The 23,687-nt window shown below is 34.5% G+C and overlaps 1 protein-coding gene across 1 annotated transcript in view; it reads right to left on the reverse strand.

Moving 5' to 3' along the window:
- Positions 1-10,597: 10,597 nt before the first annotated feature.
- Positions 10,598-23,687, reverse strand: part of SPEF2 (sperm flagellar and cilia associated 2) — a 74,869-nt gene continuing 61,779 nt past the window's right edge. The window contains exons 28-34 of the mRNA XM_088054364.1: positions 23,228-23,334; positions 22,016-22,198; positions 19,954-20,046; positions 19,153-19,326; positions 15,867-16,055; positions 15,617-15,739; positions 10,598-10,681 (exon numbers count right to left, since the gene is read on the reverse strand). Coding sequence (XP_087910490.1) covers positions 10,598-10,681; positions 15,617-15,739; positions 15,867-16,055; positions 19,153-19,326; positions 19,954-20,046; positions 22,016-22,198; positions 23,228-23,334 — 953 coding nt within the window. The remainder of the gene's footprint in view (positions 10,682-15,616; positions 15,740-15,866; positions 16,056-19,152; positions 19,327-19,953; positions 20,047-22,015; positions 22,199-23,227; positions 23,335-23,687) is intronic.

Consider the following 23,687-nt stretch of genomic DNA (forward strand, 5'->3'; position numbering starts at 1 on the left):
CCTTCTCCGGAACTGAAGAAAAAAAAAAAAATGCATAGCTTTCCACTACATGTCACCACCACTTTTAAAAATTAATTTTTAACAGAATAGGTTAACTGGACCAACTTCATGCCCTCTCTAATCCTCGACAGTAACAGACCCTCTGAAGAGGCAGAGAGATACTTGCTCTTTCTAAATGCACAAAGACAAGAACCTATGCGAAAAAAGGAGAATTAATTAATTTATTTATTTATAATAAATAATACATTATTATATTATTAAAATTATTTATTATAAATATAACTAACTAATGCTATTGATTCTGCACTTAAAAACCACACAAGACCTTGACAAGGAGGATGAAGAGGTCCTCCAGTGCTGTACTAGTCTGACAATATGTATTTCTGCCATCTTTTCAGATAGGAGGAAGAAAATTGACCTGATATGGAGTTTCCTGATGATAGTCACTGTTTCAGTGTTTAAAACATGGGTTAAACTCATATATGTAAATGATTTTATCTGAGTTGCTGCTGCTACAGCAATTAGTGAGACAGTAATTTCATTTGTTTTGTCTATCTGAAGTTTGCAAAGCCCTTCACTTTTAAATAAACATGACAGTCATTTTAATGCAGGGACTTTTTAACCACAGTAACGCATGAGGACCTAAATTAGGTCAGCTTATGTTTGTGAGTTTGTTAGAAGTGCAACCTACTCAGTCAAATTAGGTCAGCTCACAGTGTCCTGCTTAGTGAAATGTGGCTCTAGAGGAGGAGATGCAAAACCTTTCAAAACAATAACTGATACAGCCAGAGCAACCTGGGAGTACATCACCTTCTCTTTCAGCATACCACATTTGGCTGTTATAAAAAGAAGTGAGAAAACATACATCAAATATCTTTCCTCAGAAACGTGATTATGCATCTCCTCCTCCAATACCATTTACCTTTTTATTTAAATTATATGTCTGTCTGAATACAATTGCTTTATCAGATAAGTGACTAACATCCAGTAAATTCTACAATATATTCTCTGCACAGAAAGAAAGCAATAAAAAACTTGCATTTTCTCCTCAATTAATTCCACAAAAGTACTCCAGTCTTTCTAAGCGTTATTTTGTTCATATTCATGCATTCTTTGGGTACGGAGAAGCAGTAAGATAACATATATTGACATATTCTTTTTAGTTATAAAGATTCTTCCCTCACTAAGCCCTTAAACATGCTTTTGTTTCCCTAAATCAGCTGTTTGCAATCAGTGCGTACTGGGTATTTACATTCCTTCATTGATTAATACCTCTTTAATGATACAATTCAACTAGATTGATTTACTATCTTACAGCTGCTGCTTAACATCATAAAGTCCCTATCAATAATGCTGATACACACAAAACTTTAGTTAATAAACAGAGGGGTGCATTTCACTACAGCAAATGTGGCACTTCTTACATGAAGGCAAAGTATCTGATGTGCAAAACCTTTTATGGCAATAGAAATTGACAAAACTTTTAGCCAGTCATCCCCAAAATCTGCCTGGTCTCTGTAAGGTGTATGCTATTCTCAGTTGTCTTTAATAGCCTTTTCAAGAGCAGTAGTTTAACAGAGCCAGCTCTATTAAAAAGTCAATGCAAGAATGTTATCTTGAAAATCTCTGACAAAATGTTTCTAAAACACTGTGCAACTACTGCCAAAATATCTAATTCTACTTGATTTAATGTATGGATTTGCAAATCTTTGTTATGGGAGCTGAATTTGCAGTTCTAAACATAGAGGAGGTAACTGTTCAGAACTGGTATAAGCACTTACCTGTAGATTGAAAAGGACAAGTGAATCAATCTGAAAACCCAATTTACAATGCCTAACTCCATTTAACCACTTAGCCTGTTCTCCCATTCTGAGAGTGCTTAGACCACTTACAAACATATATAAATCTAACCTAGATGTGAGCTCACTGTTTCATACCTAAACCTCCAAGAGTATTAATGCGATCAAGATCAAGCTGTAAAACTCATTAGCAAAGAATTAAACATAGTTTAAATACTTTGCCATCAAATATTCTGTAGTAAAGTGTTAAGAATGATAACCCAAAATTCCTGTATTTACATTCCTGTATTTACAAAACACAGGAAATTTTGTATGTAGCAGCATCAAAAGCCTCCATTGGGAATTAGTGAAGTTAAACTGCACCTGCAAGATACTTAATCAATCCTGTTCTAGTTGTATTATTAGACAGGCACTGATCAATGAAGGAACATATGGTATAATATAAATACCCAAAATGGCACTTCCCCTGAACTGGCCCCAGTCCAAGCAGAACATAACTGCTGTCAGTAGAATATTTTAAAGCAAATTGCATCCATATTCTGCAATTACTAATTTTCTAATGGCATCTTTAAACCTTTGTAATATATTTGTTTGAAATTAGCCTTTTTTACTTTAAAAACACATCAGAAGTCTTCGTTAGCAACTTACTGGGGAGACAGAATAAAAGATAGGAGAATAATTGCTAATAGCTGATTTCTAAAAGGCCTTAACAGAACTGGAACTGCAATGTCTGACCAGATACATGGGATGCCTGATTCTAGAATGTAAACTCATTATTGCAGAGAAAAATCTGTACAAACATATGGGGTGAGGCATCAGAACTCTTTTTTTCCTCTATAAAATAAAGATTAAGAAAACATGTCATTTACCTAGCTTCCAAAAGAAAGCTTTTCAGCTTAGAACAAAAAGCATAACAAAGTCACTGGACTGCAGAGGTAGCATTCAATCTGAACAAGAGTGGAATGTTTTCTAGAATTGCAGTATTAAAATAAATCAGTGTCTGATGTTCTGCATGATCTTTCTCATATTCTCTTGCAATTATAAATGAACACTTTACTAAAAACTGACAAGAGTAATTACTAGGCTTTTTTTTGAGAGTTTTGGGATGAAGTTTCTTGCAGTCAAAGGTCAATCTGCAGATGTAAACTCAGTTTAGTTTAAAATCAGAATAAAACACTCCACTGATTTCAGTTGAGAGAAAAATTCACCTTATGAATATAAATACTCCAAAACAAACTCTTGATAGGAAACAGTCTTTGATTTTATCTGTGTACCAGCTCTTTTTTTTTTTTTCTCTTTTTTGAGTTTGTCCTCATTTTGTTCCTTACCTTACCATTGTTTTTGTTGTTTGTATGTTCAGATGTGGGTAGTGGTAGAGAAGAGGAAACCTGTTTCTTACTTCTAATTCATCTGTTTCTGAGAAGCCACCCTAGCCCTTCCTTTGCTCAGTTTTGGATCTTTTAAGGAGTCTTGCATTTTAACCATTTGGGTTTACAATCAAGCATGAGAAGAATGAAGTAACAGAGATTTTTCTTCTTTTTCTTAGAACAAGATTGAAGATCAATTCAAACCAGAGTAGTTTGCTTAGGGAAAAAATAAAGCTGTGCTGATTGTCAAGTAGCCTGTATAATTCAGATAATCAGAGGTGAAAATATGCCATGGGCCAGTTTCATGAGTTATGAGTGCTCATTAATTCAACCAATTTTAAAGGAAGTGGTGGGGGAGAAAAAAAGCCAAATAGACTGAGATATATTTCTTTTAAAGAAAAAGTCAATTGTTGCTGAAAGTGTTAAGCAGAAAACATGAAGAAGTTATTGTTAATCTCTGAAAATTAGGAAAATAAGGTTCTATTGGTTCTTTGAGTTCCTTTGGAAAAGAAGCTGAAACCTTCTGTTTCCTGATCCATTTGCCAATGGCAGAGAAGAAAGAGGGCATTTTTTTTGGAAAACTATATTTTGACTCCTAAGGATGTGTGTATGCTTCAGAAAAATTGCCAGCCCTTGATTGTTTTAGCAAGATTACAGTGTCTAAATTAGGTCAATAAACTGCAGTCAGTTGTGACACCTCCATATTTTATTTCACTTGGCTTGGCTTCATCTTAGGCCCAGTTCTCTTCAACATCTCCATAAATTACTTGGATACAGGACTCATAGGGATATTAAATAAATTTGGAAATGATAGAAAACTGGGAGGAGCTGTTGACTCCCTTGAAGGCAGAGAGGCCTTGCAGAGAACCCTCAATAAATCAGAGATGTGCAGCCACCAGTCACATGGAGTTCAGCAAGGGGAATTGTTGGATTCTGCAGCTGGGATGGGGCAACCCTGGATGTATAAACTGGAGAAGGAGAGGTTGAAAAACAGCACTGCAGAAAGGAACCTGGGGCTGTGGGTCCATGGCAAGTTGAACAGGAGCCAGCAGTGCCCTGGCAGCCAGGAGGGCCAACCCTGTCCTGGGGGCATCAGGGACAGCATCACCAGCCAGGCAAGGGAGGGGATTGTCCTGCTCTGCTCTGAGCTGGTACAGCCCACCACCAAAGTGGTAGGGTGGCACAGTATAAAGAAGACATGAAACCATTAGAGAGCCTCCAAATGTCAGCCATGAGGATTGGTCAGAAGGAGAAGCTGTGTGAGGAGCGGTTGAGACTGACAGGACACCTCACTGCAGTTACACCTCCCTCATGAGGGGAAGAGGAGAGGCAGACACTGATCTCTGTGGTGACAGTGACAGGACCCAAGGGAATGGCCTGAAGCTGTGTCAGGGGAGGTTTAGGCTGGATATCAGGAAAAGGTTCTTCCCCAGGTGGTGGTTGGGCACTGGAACAGGTTCCCCAGGGTGGTGATCACAGCACCAGCCTGACAGAGGTCAAGAAGTGCTTGGACAACACTCTCAGGCATGTGGTGGGATTCTTGGGGATGTCCTGTGTAGGGCCAGGAGTTGGACTTTGATAATCTCTGTGGATCCCTTCCAATTCAGGATAGTCCATGATTCTATGATTCTGTTAGACATAACCATACTGCAGAACTCTAACCACAAAATCTTGCTTCTCCTCTTTTAGGCTTCCTCCCAAAAACAATATAAATGGTGTGTCCGGTTTAAAAACATTCTGGTTTCATTTTGTCACTAGTAATCATTATCAGATTAAAGAGGAAAACATGATGCTAAATCAATTGCAACATATACTGAGTATCAGCTGTTATGGTATTGTAAGTTTTTGTTTTATGTTTAATCGAGGCCTGAGTACACTGAACCTTGAATTCCAAGAGATTTCAGCACATGCAGTTTTTAAAATACTGTAAATACTGATTGTATTTTTGTACATGCTGTTATTTCCATTAACAAATTTTAAATGCCCAACAAAAATTCTATACTGACATAACTAAATATTATTTATCTGAAGTAGTAACTTTTCCACAAGATGAACTATGATTAAGACCTTCTCCTAAACTTTATCAGAGCTACAGTATGTGTGAAATTCTGCAGTGGATCAGATTTTGAGTCCAACGGTTATAACTTTGCACATTAAAAAAATAATTTAAAAAATCATCTTGGGCACTGGATGCCATTTGCTGGAAAAGCTGCAATTCACGGTTAACCAGGATGAAATTAAACTTTGTCACATTAAAATGTCATCCTATCTGTAATTAAGCAAGAAAAGCTTTAACTTTCTTTATGTATACATGTATGTATATATGTGTACATATATATAGACATATGTATTTATAGATGTGTACATGTATACATATATGAATATATATATGAATATATATATATATATATATATATATATATATATATACATAAATATAGGAAACAAAGGAAAGGTGAACCTCTGTCACAAGAAAAGTGAGGAAAAGTTAAGGTTTTGCCTAATTTAAACCATTAATGGTGCATGGGCACACTCTTTTCTTCCTGACAGGTACTGCTGCTACTTTTTAATTAAGAGGTACAACATTCACAGCCCAAGATAAGTACAAGTTTTTCACAAAGTACAGACAACCACTTTTTTTACGTTAACATAGTATGGTTGTGAGCTAGAAGCTTGTCAAGCCTTTTACGCCGCTAAGTCAAAACTCTGCTATTATGAAGTGTAAGGATGTCCAAAGCATTGCCCCTGATGCCAAAAATTTGAGAAGTCTTGAAGTTGAAGTCTTGGATGCAAGTGAGAAGCCTCCTAAATGTCAAGTATTGATGTATTCCTGGTATTGGGAGGTCCAGAATTGTAGTCATCACTGTAAACATGATGAGTGCTAATTGCTTGAGGATAATGACTTTTCTCCATCTACTGCAAGCTGTGTTCCTGTTAACACATGCCAGGATTGCTCTTGCTGCCAGAACACACTGCTGGCTCATGTTCAGCTTGCTGTCCACCATTATCCCCCAAGTTCTTTTCAGTAGACCTGCTCCATAGAATTAATCATTATGAGAGGCTGCCTTTGCTAGACAGGCAATCTTTTGCATGTTCCTTCTTGAATTTTCAGGGATGTTCTATGATGAGATGTTGAACAGCAGAATTTTCATTATACATTTTATTTAAAATAAACTTTAAAGAAAATATTTTTTCCCACTGCCAAGGGTATTTTGTAAAACTGGGAATTAAATTAAATTGTTTTTCTACTTGCAAATAAGCACATTCTTTTATAGAATCTATTAAAGGTAATATAAGCAGTATCAACCTAGGTAATCTTTACTGATAAAGTGAACAATACTACAGCTTGTGAAATTTTCTGATTGATGTTGCTTTAATTTCATAACTATAAAATTGCAAAGAAGTTTGTGTAGTGTGCTTGATTTTCAGATTGCATTTATCACTCTGTTCTTTCAATGGTTTGGAGAGCTTCTCTTAAGCTGTCTTCACACACTTAGAAATTTCAACAGAGCTAAGAGGCTTTTAACAAACCAGCTGGCTTTACTTAGGAAGAGTAAAAAAAGAAAGTGTGTCTGAACCTCATGCTCAGTGGAAATTTTGAGGTAAGGACCACAGAGCAGATTGAGGAACTTTTCTTGCTATTATGGCAACAATGTGACATCACTCAGCTATTTTAAAGCAAAATGACAAAACAAAACAAAGTCTTTTAAAGTGATCTGGTTACTTGCAAAATTCTTAATCTTCCTGTACCAGACTCTGATTTCTAAGGGACAAATCTGGAGGTATTCTACCTATATAAAGGAATGGATCATAGCCATGAAACAGACTAATATGGAGCCTGAGTTCTGTACAGAATGAATTGTTGAGATTGATTTACACTGGGAGATTTTATGCAAATTAATAAAAGTATAGAAAACATCCTAATTCAGCAGCACCTTTTGGTTTGCAGCTTTTTTGAAAGAAGATTTTTGCACAGATGGAATACAAGTAATTTTAATTATTATGAGAGCATCAATAACATAACCTTTGTTCCATCTTTTCTAAATCAAACCATCCAAGGCATTTTCTATGCAGCATAGACAAGAATATCTGACGAAAGTATAATTAAGGAATAAATAAAACATTAAAAGACATCAGGCTGCGAAAACAGGATTGAGCATGCTGCATACAATTAACTGAAAGCCAAACTAGTCTTTCAGGTACAGTTTTAAACTCTGTATGTTAATATCAAATGGGCAGTTATTTCTTCTTTTAGTTCCTATCACAAACTGTGTCTGAAAGAATTACCTATCTGGATTTTGCAACTCTCTGATGAGGAAATTGGTTCATTTAGCTAGCTGCTTCAACAGTTCATCTACTATGAAAAATTATAAATCTATTAAAAATCTGCTAGTTGTTTTGAAGCCAAGGGTTCCAGCCATTGAATCTTCGTGGTGTCTACCAGAATGAAGATAGGTTCTTGTAAAAATGATATCTGAAATCCCAATTTCCTTTGGTGAAGTAAAGAGACCAAGCTCTCTGTACTTTCTTATATAAAACATGATTTCCTACCATTCTTGACAATGTTCTCTGAATACTTTTTAGTTTCAGCTATCCTGCCTGAAGTGTAGCTATCAAAGCTGAACACGATAGAACTGTAACTCTCCTGCTCCATCTGAATGCAAAACTACTCAGCATTCCCCCCTCATAACAACAAGGACCTCTTTCATGTCTGGGTCACAGCTGGGCTGGAACTCAAAATCTCTTTAATAACTCTTGTGATACTCAGCCATAATCAAGTAGTAACTGTTGAAAAAATACACTGCAATTGTCAGGGCATACATTCTTTGCTTTGTAAATGACACCTTTACTTTCCCATAGAGGAGTATGTGCTCACTGCATGAAGCTTGACACCTCATATAACTTAATTCACTTTTTACTATTTTACACTGCTCTGCAATCTGCACTTAATTTCATTATCATTATCACTAATGATTTTATGTCACATTCTAAATCACAGGCAAAATATATGAGCAGTGTATGAGAAGGGAGGAATACATGAAGAATCTTAACTATATAGCAATTTATAATTTTCAGTAGCTGAAGCTTCTTCCTTCACTCAGGTTTATGAACTGTAGGGAAGGTTTTTTGAAAATAATACCTTTTTTGTTTTCTCATGGAGATCACTAGTATGCAAAGGCAGAATTAAACACTTAATAATTAAAGCTGTTTTTTAATAAGAAATTAAATTTGGAAGAAAAGAAACAATTTAAAGATTATGAAATATGCAAAAGACAAGAGAACTACATTACAATTTTTTTTTATTCATTCTATATTTTAATATGGAGTAAAAAGCCAAATTCTTGTGTGAATATATACAGGTAATGTTTAAAAAATATTGGGGATGAAACTGACTAAATTGTATATGTTCTGTGAAGAAATTATTCTGGTAGAAAGAATAATTTGTATGTATATCATAAAGTCTGTTGTCACATCTAAAACAAGGATGTTGAGGTTTTAGCATGGTTTGTGGGGGCACAACAAAGTTACATCTGTTTCTGTGCTGGTGTGGTTAGCACAAAATATGTAGTCTGAAGAGATATTAACATTTTTTGCCTGAAGCGATAAGCTGACTGGCTTCTTTCCTGAGATTCATACATCACATATAGATGCTTTGATCTGCTATCCTTAGACTTTCTTTTCAAAATGTTGATTTAAATTTTTAATTCAAAATTTAATCAATAAAGAAATAAACCTGCCATTATTGACATCGGGCTCTAAAAATCTGAAAAAACATTTACTGTAAGATAAATTTATTTATCTGGTCTCTTAGTTGTTGTCTAACATTTTGTCTTTTTTTTAATATGCTGCTATTGCATTTTTGATACAGAATTGTTTTATAACTCAAAAAGGCAGTCTAGAAATCTCACAAGGAACATCATCATATGTGGGTACTATACTATCTCATGCATACTTGGCTAAAAAGTAATGAAGATATATTAAAATGAAAAAATATTCTGTGCAGATAACATTCTCAGCAAAGGGTAAAGGTTTGTGGTTCCCTATGGGTTATATTATTTCAATGGGATTATTTGTATTCTTAAAGAGCATCATATGTTCAAATACTTTGCTGAATCAAACCACGGAAAAGAACCATTAAACATTTTGTACAATTTTATGAGGGCAATGATGAATACAGAAAAAATATATCCAGAATGAATGAGCAGTGTTCAGATACAAGCTACTAAGACAGTGTAGAATGCTGGAGGTTTGCTAATATCTTGGGCAGCTGACAGACTGAAAATTAGACCCTATACTGAGTTAAGATAATCACAGTTATCAGTTTCCTATGTTTAGTCTTCAGTAAACTTGACTGTAGTCAAGTATAGATCAGTAGAATACCAGAATACCACTGAAAACAGAGAAATTTTTATGCATCTCCATTTTCAAATCTAGGGGAATTATTTACAAAGGGTATTCTGAAATGTATGTCACAAAGGTCCATGAAAAAACAGTTCCTATCAACTTATAGTCAGCCATCACTAGACATAAGAGAATGGAGAAATTGGATAAAACTGCATTTAAACACAAAGATCCTGTTATTCAGGAAAACCAGTAAGACTCAGACTTCATATAGAAAAAGAAACACCCACTTCAGCTGTAAGTAGAGTGCTTGACCAAGACTGCTTAATCTGCCACAGAAGTCAACTTTCTCTAGGTGTCATGGTGTGCCACAGATATTTTTAGACAAGCACCTATCACACATGAAAATCTGCAGCATGTGTCTGGAGTATATGGTGCCCTTGTGTGTCAATAAAAGCCGTGTGTCAATTAAAAAAAGGACGGCAAGCAGGTCTTTAGCAGGTGGTAGCTTGAGATGTACTGCAAGGTTAGAAATAGAAAGGTGCAGTGGCAAAGATTCATCATCTCCACTGTCAACAAACACATCATTTTCATGAATGTGATGCCCAGTTTATACTCGTCTTAGAGAAAACATTATTTTCATTTATTTTATTAGCTAGAAGTTGCAACATGTTTTAAAAAGATTAATTGATTAGAGCATTTAATTAATTACAAATAATTAACTGTACATATAACAAAAGTTGAATAGATCTCTTAGTGCATTTAGAAGAATGGGACATATTCTTTTCTTTAACCAAATTTTAATGAAGACACTACCAATTCTATCTAAATTCAGAAATTGGTTTAATTTTACTTAGAAATATCATCAGAGTATTTAAGATGAGCAAACTGTAACTTTTCCTGTTGGTGGTTTTGTTGTTTTGATTTTTTTTAAATTTAAAGTAACAGAAAATGTGTAGTTGGAATGGGATTTTGCTCTTGCAAAAATAAACAGAAAAACTTTTCTCATGGAAGAGGACTGGACCTGAAAGACACATTTCTTACAGAATTTGGGAAAAAAGACTTCTAATGTTCATGAACAGTAATTTTTCATACATTGATGTCTTCACACCTGTTTTGCTCCCCATCAATTGATTGTGCTTCTTTGGATCTTTGGAGAAAGACTGTAATATCCTATGAAAAGGAAAAAGGAAATGTTAAAAGTGATTTTATGTTGCAGCCTGAAAACTGCAGTAATAATACCTTAAAACTTGCAGTAACAACACCTATTCTATAATAACACCCTGTCTATCCATGAGGTGAGTTTACCACTGACTACATTATGGTGAAAAACTAACTTCAGTGGAGGTAAATTATACATTCCCCACGTTACAGATAATGCCTTCCAGCAGGGCACTGGAACTCATCCAGCTGAGGTGCTGTAATATCACTGAGATGATGTTTTCATGTTATCCACAGGACTTCATTGCCTTTGGTGGTTTTACAAAAAGTGCTGTGTTAAAATGCAACTCTTAAACAGAGGTCTTAAACATCAGCTTAATATTATTGGTAAAGAGAGGTAACAAGACTGTTGTTTAAACCAGTAAATGTTACTGAGAACATACTAAGACAAAATTTTCAATTGAGAGTGTTTTTTAAAAAAATATGTCATATTTCAATCTGAACTTTAACAAAAATTCCAGGAAACAGATATAAAAGAAAATAAGTAACTAACACTTTGAATAATATATACCTTCAGTAGGTTAATTTTGTGCTTAGTTGTTTGTAGCATACTCTCTGATCTGTTAATTTTCAATAATTTTGTATTAGCAGAATCTCTGCATTTCCCATTTCAGCAATACTATCCATTGTAGGATGTGTAAGTAGGATGAACAAGGAATTTCTGTTTTAAAAAAAGTAACATGCTGAGCATTCAAAATAAAGATAAATATTTAACTTTCTAGCATTTTCTAATACTGTCAGAATTCACATTTTTTCCTTTAGAAAAATAATTAACAGTCAGATTTTTAAGATATAATAGTATTTTTATGTACATGTATTCCAATATATATTTTGTGCATATTTTGGAGATACAACCTTTTGTTAAATGCAGGAATTGCCCGCATGTAATGATGTCTCACAAACTTGCAAAATGTCAGAAGCATTTCAGTGACTACAGGACTATGCTAAAAGAAAATATTACCAGCCTTTGGTTTTAGAGGGTTTCACTACTATTTATCTGTGACTCTAGGAAACACCTCACTTTAAGAAGGCATTTTTCAGCAAATTAAGTCAGAAAACATAGTTTCAATCCTCATTTGATAAAAAATAACTGTAGTACTAAATACTGTCAAGAAACTGGGGATAAAGTGCTCCAACAGTTTTGCTATGTCCATCTTTAATGCAGGAAACTTTTTTTTAATGTGAACATGTATTATTTGTATTTTTTTAATATAAGAAACATCTTTTATGTACATTAAAGTTTCCAAGAATATTTAGGGGTGGGATACATGATCAAGAGAACCATAGCATAGATCTCCGTTTTTAAATGAAGTACTTAAACATGGAGTTAGATTTTCCTTTTCTTGCACACTGAGACATTTAAAACACCACATGAAAAAAGCTTCTCAAGTTTCATAAGTATTACAGTTACAGCTTATGACTAGACAGTGAATCAGCAGTGCTTTTTTCTGTCAAAAAAAAACCTTGATACCTGGTTCAGTTCATAAGATGTATTTAATATAATCTGTATGAGCTCTCCCTATGACAAGAAGCTCTTTTACTTTGTGAAATGATACATGGAGTTCTGCATGTTTGTTGTGTAATATTAAATGGCTGTTGTGGGCATAAACAGGTTTTGTAATAGTTCTTCAACATAGCAATAAATGTTTTTTCACAAAGGCATGTTAACTACACATTAATAGAAATCCTGCTTCAGTGGAACTTCTATCTGAAAGAATATCTGAATTATGTTACTGACGTGATTAACAGAATGAACAACAGCAACAGCAGCAACTATATGACAGTTAATTTAGATTGATTAAGCAAGGGCCTGTGCTAAATGTATTCAAATCATAAACACATAGAAATATGATGTGATATACCTTTCTTCAAAAACAGCCTTTTTTTAAAGGACTATTCAGGATTTGAAGGCAGAATAAGAAATGTAACACAATTTATCCAATTTATCATAATGTTTTTGATATTAATAAACTCCATGCTAATTATCAAACTACCTTATCCTCAGTATTTATAAGAACGTAGTCCACTCAAAGTCACATATTGCATTAAGCATTAAGAATTATAAAAATAGAATATATCCCAGACTCTTTTTTTAAATTTATCACAATCAAAATGCTGTATTATTAAAATATGTGGTTGTTTCTGTATTACCTATCTATGACAGTCTCAGAACAGATGGTAAAATTTTTAACAATAAATAATGAGGCCAAAAGAAAACCCCTTAATTGGCCAAATCGAATAGACAAACACACACAATGGAAAAAGCAGATTGTTTACTCCTCCCATCTGAATCAGCTGGTCTAATAAAAATCTTCTCTCATTCATTACTAGAGTTATTTAAAGGAAATTTAATTGAGCATGTAATGAAGTGCCTTCATAAACATGCACTTGTAAATGTCATCTGCCTATTCTCAAGGAATAAATTTCATCTGGTAAGTGAAAAAAATGTGTTGATAATGGCAAACACTTGAAAGTTCTAGTTAGACCCAGAAAACCTTGTAATCAGGACAGAAAAGACATGATGAAAAAGTAATAGAATTTCTGGTCATATTAATTTGTAGATGTTTGTACTAAGGCTGACAGAAAGGTCACCATCATGTACGATGTTGCCAGCTCACTAGCAGAGAAAATAAAATCCCTGCAAAAGACAATATATCTCACATGGAAAAAAATTTTTTTGAGCTATGACAGACAGTAATACTTGACATTGAACAGGTCATCAACATCCAAAAGAATCAGGTATCCAACTTAAATATGAAAAATTGTAAGCTAGACATTCCCTTTATAGTTCTCTACAAAACATTTTACTTTCTGCTGTTTACAACTGCATTAGTAGAAACATTTTAACTTTTAGAAACCACACCCTAACTTGCTATATTTATCTTGTAAAAGATCTCAAAATAACAGCACTGTGGTTGACTTTCATTTTTATAGACATCTCTAAGGAAAACTTCTGCAAAAATAATTGATGCTAAAAATATTGTCTTGGAAAGAAAAAAGTTTACCTGTTCCCCAAATAGGGAATTGATACAGGAAAAATCTTCCTGGAGTCCATATGGAATAGACCAGAATTATAACATACTTAAAACAATGGATCCTGGGTCTCTGTGCCTGTCTGTTGGTGAATATAGCACTTCTTTTTGTAAACTTGAGTATTGGTTTCACGCATAAAACAAAAGTCTGTATTTCACATTACAGTCAAGGAATGAAATAGTCTGGGTTTTAGTACAGAAGCCATAGAGTACTCTAATTGAGATACAGTCAGTATAGGCCTTTTCAAAAGGAATTTTGAATTACTAAAAATGAGAACTGAAGCTCTGTGTCACCTAACTGTTGAGTCAGGAGATACAGATATCAATTGGAACCTGCCAATTAAGCAGAAAAATGTCACATTTTAATAAAATTACACCAACATATAAACAAGATGTAGGAACTCCTCTGGGCTAGAATATGTGCACTGAAACCCTCAGTTACTGCTAAGATTCATATCCACTATCCTAAAGCTTTTCTCATAGACTGACAATTTTTATACCTGAATTGCCCTGAACATACCCTACCAGCCAGAAATAACACAGGCCAGAGTGAAAATGTTTTAACAAGGAGTCCCTGTAAATTGCCTAGCATATAGATATGGCTTTACTCAGTTTGCACCCTAATTAAGTTTTTCTTTAGTTTCATCACATTTACTCTTCATGAAGAGGGTGCATTATATTAAATACTACAAAGTCAGTGAGTGCATAAACAGTTCTTAGGGCAGAAAACATCTAGAGAGCTGCTTTAAAAAATGCTTTGGTCTACAAGAAATTCAGTGAGGTTATAAAAAAATCAAATTATAAAATGCAGTATTCAATTAAATAGAGTCAGGAAGAAAGAAGGGGGAAGGGAAGAAAAGGGAAGGGAGGAATGACCTAACATTGCCTAGCATCCATCTTCCCAAATTGGCTGCAACATCAACATAGGCAGGATGGACACACGTGGATAGTTATAATCTTCAATAGTCTTGTCTTTACCTTACATTTTTTATCACTTTTTACTGTAGAAAATGGAATTTTAACCCTCACTTTCACTGAGTAAAAATTCTTATATTTTATCTTTTACTATCTTTCACTAAGAATGATTATGAGTGATATAATAAACGCCAGGCAATTCACACCCTACAAGTGAGGAATATAACTAAGAAACAGCAAATTACTCCTAAACTATCATGTATCATATATCTTATCCAGATTTACATTTTGTGGGACACTATGTGGGTGATCATCTAAACCTTGTGATGACTCTATATTTGATGTGGGACACAACCTCTCATCTTCTCATGCTATTTTCTTACACCCTGTATATCATGTACTTTTTTCATAGTTTGATACCTTAAACAGGGTGATTCTCTGGGCCAAACTTGCCTTTTGTGCAACTGTTTTAATGCATGTTTAAACATAGGTGCAGGCAGCAGGGAAGAACATTTGGAACTGTACTGCCTCTGCATGCCCTTTTCTGCTGCCTGGTTGGCCTTGGAATGGAATGGGATCTACCACATATCCTACAGTGCCCTGCAGTACAATCCTGTTGGGAGGATAATTCAACCAGACTCCTTTCTGTGGATGGGTAGAAAGGCAAAGCCTCATCAGACATGGCAGTGGAAAACCTGTAGGCAGCTCCAGGCCAACAAAACTTGTACAAAAATTGGGTCAGAAAGCAGCCCTATCTTTGCTGGATGGAATTTTCATGGAAAAAAAAACACCTGACCTACCCTAAAGCTGCTGGGCTGTATAGCTGATCTACACTGCATTATCTATTGGTAGTATGTACATTAATTACATGTACATTTCTGGGATAATGCAAATTTATGCATGTGTGCTTATAGGCTTTGGTCCCAGACAGAATACTTACAGGAAGTTTGTATTCTTGGCATGTGTTGATCAAATCTTCCATGAAAGGATGTTTCAAAAGGAGTTCAACTGCAATGGGTGTCTGATCTTCAGCACCTAATTCTTGGTACATCTTAATGAAATGCTTCAAGTAAAAATAATACGTGGTCAATTTATTGTAAAAAAAAACAGTGGAAAAGCATAAAGATCATAGCATATTTTTTTAATGTATGATGCAAGCTACAAAACCATCCTTGAATCAATCTGCCTACCTTATCATAGCTGTCTGCCTTCTTCAGACAGCTAAATCTATGACAGTCTTCATCTTTACTTCCTCCAGTATGAAACACTTTGAGTAGAGATGCCACTGAAATAATTCCTTCACCTGTGTCATTCAAGACTTCATTTTCATCCTCTATTAAAGTCTTTTCATTTGACAATATGTTAGGGCTTGAAGAATCCTAAAAATTTAGGCACAGGTATCATACTTGGGGAAAAACAGTCTGTCAGAAGATGATCTGTTTCAGCTAAATGCCCATTAAGAACCAATGAATTCCAAACTTCAGTTCTTAAAAAACAAAAGTCATCATCTCACAAAAAATTATCTACTGCACTGTAGGATGGAGGAATAGATCCTGAAAGTCCAGAAATATCCATAATGTTGGCTTTATCAGAAATTTAATAGACAGCTTTTTCCATGAATGTGGCCAACATTGCACAGAAAAATTAGTATTTCTCAGAGCAACAAAACATAAAAATATTTAATAGTTACAAACTACAATACCAAGAACTTTTTGTTTATTTAAGCATTAAATTTATTAATTCTGGATATTCACATTAAAAAAGTATGAATTTTCTAGTCCAAATCCAGTCAGCGCAAGAACTCTATTTTGGCCAACAGTTAACCAGCTCTCCACAGATATAGGTACTTTCTAGTTTATGCAGAAAAATTAAGTTTACTTTAAGCAAGCAATTAGGTAACTTTGTAGTGATATTAGAGCTGGTCAACGAGAAAAAGACCCCAAAAACTAAACAGATAACCCTCATCTCTACCTGCTGTAGAGATTTGTGAGCACAAAGATGAGAAAGGACCTCACATAGGTGAACAGTGCTTTGACTAGATTATGCCACATTGTAGATTAACCACTAAGTGGCAGGAAATTGCATGTAATTGAACAAACCATTTCTTTCCTCATTAGGAGGGAGAGACTGCTGAGGTTCAATCATGGTTGTTCTATGTGCCTTGGGCCTTAATACATTTCATTTTGAGGAGGAGTAGTATAATTTACAGTCTTTTTAACACACAATCAAGATACAACACATAATCAAGATTACAGAAATATCAGCACTGAAGTTTTTGGGTCTCTCATTGCATTGCTTACACTGAGCTGTGAAACCTACACAACCCGTAATAACCTTATTTAAACTTAAAACAAAGTTACTAAAAGAAGTCTCAAGAATATGCTTGTCTGAGCTTCTCTTAACAACATTGAAAGCTTCAGATGTATTTCTGCAGGCAGATACCAATGAGAAGTCACTACAATTATCAACACAGAACAAGAAAAAAAGAAGAGGCAAATTAGGTGAAATTCAGTAAGTGCCTATGTAAGAGCCAGCTACCTAAGATGCAAAACTTCTTAGAGATGAGCTGGATAGCTCTTTATATTTCACCGATGAGTGTTCCACTGACAATATTTACTAAATTTCCAGTACCTGGAGTGAGAATTGGGATATTTAGATCACATGTAAATGGCCACAGGGAAATAACTGCTTAGGTTCTTAATTTGATGATGAAAACCACTTTGGATGTCTTCAGGACTCTGTATTTGATGGAGCTTGGCTCGAACATGACACAATATCAAAGCACTATTTCCTTTTTGCCCCCTCGTGTTTGTGGAATAACCATCATGAAATTCTCTCTACTAAAGTCTAAGAAAGTTTCTAGAGAAAACTAATTTACTTCAGTGGTACAGGATTTCTTTTATTGTCTTTTGTCAGTATTCAACATTATTGTTTCAGTGCGTAGGCATGGAGCACAAGGCACAAGAAGAAAAAAATATTAAAATGATGTTTTAAATTCGGCCCAGTGATTCTGTGCACCAGCCTAGATAACTATAAAGTCAAAGAGAATCCACACAAGCAAGATTGTTTATTATCTAATTCTTGTATAGTCCCAGGTTTCTGAGGGACTCTCCAAGGTGAATTAGGCACACAATCTGTCTGTTTGCTACACTGTGGGACATACATCAGACATAGCACAGATTCTCAGAGCCAATGGCTTGAGTGAGAAAGCAGGCATGAGGAAATGCTCAGGTTAGATGGGACATCTCTCTCCTCAGAGATCCAGTGAATTCTGGGTTGAAGGTAAATGATCCCATTCACTCTTGACTTACAACCTCAAGAAGTTGTTGACACGTAGGTGATAATGTCAGTGCTCTTACTTATATTCTACCAAACTTCCAAAAAAATCAATCCAAACAGAAAATGGCAAAGAGGAGAACAGGGTGTGTAACTTTATATCCAATGAGATGAAGATTAGAACTGTCCACTGAAATATGGGAAATTAATACCACAATATCTAATTGAGAGCATTCTGTGCTCTTCTTCCTATGAAACGTGGAAAGTATTATTGTCTTATTCAGTCTCTCCAGTGTACAAAAACTCTTGTGACAAACAGAACACAGGAAAGTGTAACTTCTGTCATCTGAAATTACAAAATGCTATTTTGCATATGTGTATGATTGTGTAGCTCAAAATAATGCCTTTTCTATACTGTTTCTAGATATCTCAATTGTACTTTAAGTCCTGTGCAAATGCTGTCACTGTGGTTGTGACAGGGCAACAAATCATTTTATTATCTTCAGCAGCAACCTCTTTCCAAGGTGTGTACACGTAAATAATTTATGCCTCAAAAATTACTTCAATAAGTATTCACTAATAAGCAATTGATGCATGCAGTAGGGTAATTCAAGTGTTAAGACTTTAACAATAAAAACATACTCCAGAAATACTAATAATGTTCAAATGACAAGGTTCATTTGATGTAACAATGCATTCATCATGGCTGAAAAAGTAATTTTAAAAGTTTTTTGCATGAAACTAATGATTATTAAACTTTCTGATTTACTGAAAAACGTAAACATTTGGAAATAACACAACAAAGATGTGTCTGAATACCCCAAAGAAAAGTAGTGGAAAATAAAGTAAGATCAGCAATAATACCAGGTCTTGCATCTTGAGTTAACACTTGTGTAAGTCAGATTCCAGGGACTGACAGCTGGTCAATTAGGCAAAAGAATTACTTCCATTCATATGCACAAGGAGTAGTCACCAGTAAATATCTTAAACTTTCATTACTGTCAAGCAAATTTCCAGACTTTTGAAATAATCCTTCCAAGTTTTATTACCAATGCAATGTTCCCATGAATTCAGTGAGACTACTTGTAAGCTACTGGAGCTACCCAGGATAAGCAAATATAGAGAAGTCTAGTTAATTTATAATTTCCAAGTACTACTACTACTACTACTATTCTCTAGTACTTTTCTGTAATATTTTACCACACATGGAAGGGAAGCTTTCTTTCTTCTGTGAATATATGTTTCAGTAGCAATGCTAAGTGCTCTGTATACACCCTCAACTGGATCAGAGTGGGAGGCGAAATAAAGCAGCATCTCGATATAGTCCAGCAGAGCAGTGTCTTTTATGGTATCCGCAAATAAACTGAAGAAAAACTATAAAAGGGCAAAAATAAGCAAATTAATTTCTATATATGGAATTAAATGAAAGACAAATCAAGGACTGTAGAGAAAAGAATGGAATACAGTTATTCTATTTACTAGAATATACAGTTATTCTAATTACTGCTAATAAGAGCTACTATACTTAAGAAAATGTTGAGACTATACTGATCAAGGCTGTGATAAATCATGAATGTGTGTTAAGTAATGCAAGGAAACAGAAACTGAGTTTTGCAGAAAAGGGAGAAATTAATAAAACCTTGTATCATGACAAATATGTTCAAAGCAGTTTTTGTATTCAGATTATTATTAGCACCCTCTTTCATGGAAAATTCTGTGAGCTCAGATGCAGTGATCATTGCCTCCATTCTTTACAAAGCTGCTTGCTGTGTAGCAAAATTAATGCCATTGAACCAAAAAGAGGAGTAATTAAGTATTTCTGAGCAGACTATGATTTAGTTGATTCTTGGATTCCTCTCTACATTATTCTGAAGCACCACTTGACCTGAAAAAATACCAAAAAAATGCAGCCCTTATTGAAAAACAGAGACCCAAAAACCTGAAATGAGACATCTCATGTTTAAATAGTGATCTCTACAAAATACCTGTGTTTTCAGTTACCTTTATGAGGTGGTTTAGCCTTTCTAAAGACACGGGTTCTTCACAACTTTCTGTTATGTTTAGATCTTCATTTCCATTAAACCATAAGCCAACCTGATTTTACAAATAAATAAATAAATAAGTTTGTTTATTTTCACATGTTGAAATAAGGTGGTCTTTATATTCTAGCTGTTCGACACACAGGTTACTAAGAGCTTAATTTCTGGACCTAATCAAACTGAATTTGTTATTAATATACAATGACATACAAATAATTAAGCAGCTGTTTGTACGTTGTAACAGATACTTGAAAAATTAGTGAAAGTCAAATAGGATAGAAGTGAATGTATGCTTTTGAAAAAAGTGAAAATTAACTATGCAGTTGTGAATCCATGCTGCTAAAGAAGCAGAATATGATATGGAGTTTCTATGCATGTTCTGGTTTCTTCCTTTCAGGATTTTTTCTAACCCCTACACCTTTTGTCCAGACTGTATTTACAGAAGAAACTGTCCATACTGTCCAAACTGTCCATACTATTCAGTATGGTGAAGGAGAGAGGCAAGGCTCTCCTTAACTTGCCTGTTCCAACAACAGCAAGCACCAAGAGTCCTACAGAGCCAGAGCTACGACTGTAAATTAAAAGTGCTCAGAACCAATTCTGTAGTACTTCCTCTACACACAGGATCAGCTAGATCTGGATAGGCATGAACAAACTTCCTGCAGAAAAACTCACTTGTGTGAAACCACACCAGGCTGTACAAAAAAACATCACAGTAGGGACAACCCAGCACCATTACCTGGAGATGGGGCCCAGCACTGCGTAGTTTACCAGTATAGGTGCAGAGAGAGAGGACAGCTGAAGCAGCTCAAATCCTCAGTGGAAGGTTATTCAAATCTGTTGTTTATTGCATATTTACTACCTTGTAATATTTAAGTGATTAATTTAATTGCTTGGTTAATATTGTATTTTAAATTGGATCCTATACTGAAAATGTACATTCTTGGTCTGCATGTCTTGTTAGCTTATTTTTAAACTCTTCAGTAAAACTTACAACAGAAAAATAAGTGCACATGGACCTACATTTTTTGTGGGTTTTCTGGCTGTGTAGAGTTTATGTATTAGAAAGTCTGTGGTGGGCAGATATTGGCAGGTGCTTCTGGAAGTTTTAAATTAATCAAACAAGTTCTGAAAATGACAGGCCTCTGGACTAACACAGCCTTTATTTATTTTTCTTTAAAATCCAATGCTAGGTGATTGGAAAACAAACTACAATAAAGGTCCTATGAAATTTACTCAAAACAGTTGGGAAATTATACTTATTATCTTATTATACTTATTATCACCAAACAAATACAGAAACTGGCACGACTGGAGTATCTACAGACACCTGTATGTGCACATATATGATACTTCCAGCTAGTACAGTGTGAGAGGGTGAACCAGCAAGTATCACTCTAGGTATTATTAAAAATGCAAAGTAAAAGTAAGTGAAAATGAACATAATTTTGCTGAAAGAACAAAAATGTACTTAATAATACACTTTCTGAAAAACCTTGCTGAACTATGTTACAATTGAAATAGAAGTTGTCTTCAGAAAAGTGATCAAATAATTTTATAATTTTCCATGTATTCAAGTTTTGAGGAATAATCTTGAGAAAATTAATTACTGGAAAAAATCTAGAAACATTTAATTAAAATGAAGCTGATGAGATGAAACTGAAATCCTTATTTTTAGTTAGAGGAAATGATCTTATTCAATGTCAAGTGAGTTAATAATCATCAAAGTGCACAAAGAATGATTTCATTAAAACAGAAAGGATTTTCACTTGAGATTAATTAATGGGAAAAGTAGGAAAATCAAGTTAAAAGTACGTTTAATTAGCTGATTTGTGGAACTGTGGATGAGATACGTATTAGGCCATAAATTTCCTGAAAACACTTTCCACTAGAAAGCTCCTTCAGACCTAAAGCATTTAAAATTTAGACTGAGTTTCTCAAGGTGAATAAATCAAACAACATATCATTCAATTCAGGGAGTTTAACAAAATAAAATTTGATTGAAAAAATAAAAGGATTATAACCTGTGTATAGTGTTCCTGTGTAATGAAGCCTGATCCAGTGACATCAACAGACTTGAAGACATGCAGTGTTTGGAGGAGTTGTGTCACAGATGGCACAGGCCAAGGCTGTGCTGCTGCCAGCAAGAATCTGCGCCAGTCAGTAAGTTCTGAGTTCACTGTGAATTCAGATGCCATATTTTCTAACTATAAAACCAAAATAGCAAATATTGTCAAATGTGTACATAACAGTCTTTATGTACATATCCTTATATCCTCATGTATCCTTAGATATTTTCCTGGACAGGATGTACAAGGTTCTGCAGTGAGGTTTCACATTTCTATAAAGGGCAAAACAAAAAAAGGCCACAGGCCATGGTCTACTGCCATGTGCAGTTGATATCTCTCTAAATAAACACCATGAGTGCCCAAATAGGTATCTATATATACCTCAGCTTGTGCTTTGAGAATTTCCTTTTGTAAGTTATCCATGATAAATTTAAGTCTCATTTAAAAATGGTTCTTTTAAGGAAATAAAAAAGTCTATTATTAAAATAAAGATAGGATTTATAAGCACTAAAAGTTCTCCAAGACTACAGAGCATGGGATCCATGCACATTTGGTGTATTAATAGACAGTATTTGACTGATAGCTTTCCATGGATAATTAATTTCCTGTGCTGACATTATATATAGTTTTTATATAGTCAAGATGACAGATGTGACTAGTTTTCACTAAACCCACTGGAACTACACCACTTTAACATTAAAATATTTTACTCATGCAGTTCATCTGTGTGAAGAATATATGAATAAAGTGGTGAAATCCTGTGAAATTCAATTAAAATCTTAATGTGAATCATGGCTGACTATCAGAAATAGTTATCAAACCATGCTGAAACAAGTAAATATTTTTATTCCATAGGTTTACCAGCAACACCTGAAAGAGAAATTAATTCAGTATGGAAGATTTGGAAGTTTTCATGTTTCTCAGTCTGAAAACCTGGATGGTGTCTTAAGAAATGATATAATTTGCAAATTATAAATAAATAAAGTGCTGACAAAATGCCTGGCACAGTGACTTCCATGATCCTTCCCTAGTGAAACAGAAGAATTTTAAAGAAAAACTGGCAATGCCCAATAGTATTATAATCTTCATTTTATCATACTAAGGGCAATGCTGCATCTTCTACACAAACCAATACTTGAGCTGAAGAGAATATAGGGGTTAACTTACATCTGCAAGTGTTAAGTTCTTCCATGCATCAGGAAAGCAATTTAGTCCAAGATTCAAATTAACCAAGCCACTAACAGTCTCAATAAATACTTTCTTTGGTATAAAACCTAATAAAAAATCAATATAGAAATATGTTTAGCCTTTTAAATAGACTTTTGTTAAAAAAAAAAATAAAGGTCTATTTTTAAATTTTAATGGCCATGTGAGAAAACCATTTAGTTTCCATTTATGGACTATTGATAATGCTAATATTTTCCAAACCAAACATAAAATCTCCTCATTTTAAAACTAATCATGTGACCTATCTAATAGCAAAATTTCAAATATTTCACTGCACTGCAATTCTTCTGGTACTTGTCCTGATCGTCATTACGATCACTAATCCATCCTCACGCATTCACAGACAACAATCTCATAGATTTCTGTGTATTGAATACCTACCAACGTTTTCTTCCACTCT

Source organism: Pseudopodoces humilis, chromosome 4, assembly GCF_049639895.1.
Source record: "Pseudopodoces humilis isolate 2021_Gansu_Grassland_sample_001 chromosome 4, ASM4963989v1, whole genome shotgun sequence".
Taxonomy (NCBI): Eukaryota; Metazoa; Chordata; class Aves; order Passeriformes; family Paridae; genus Pseudopodoces; species Pseudopodoces humilis.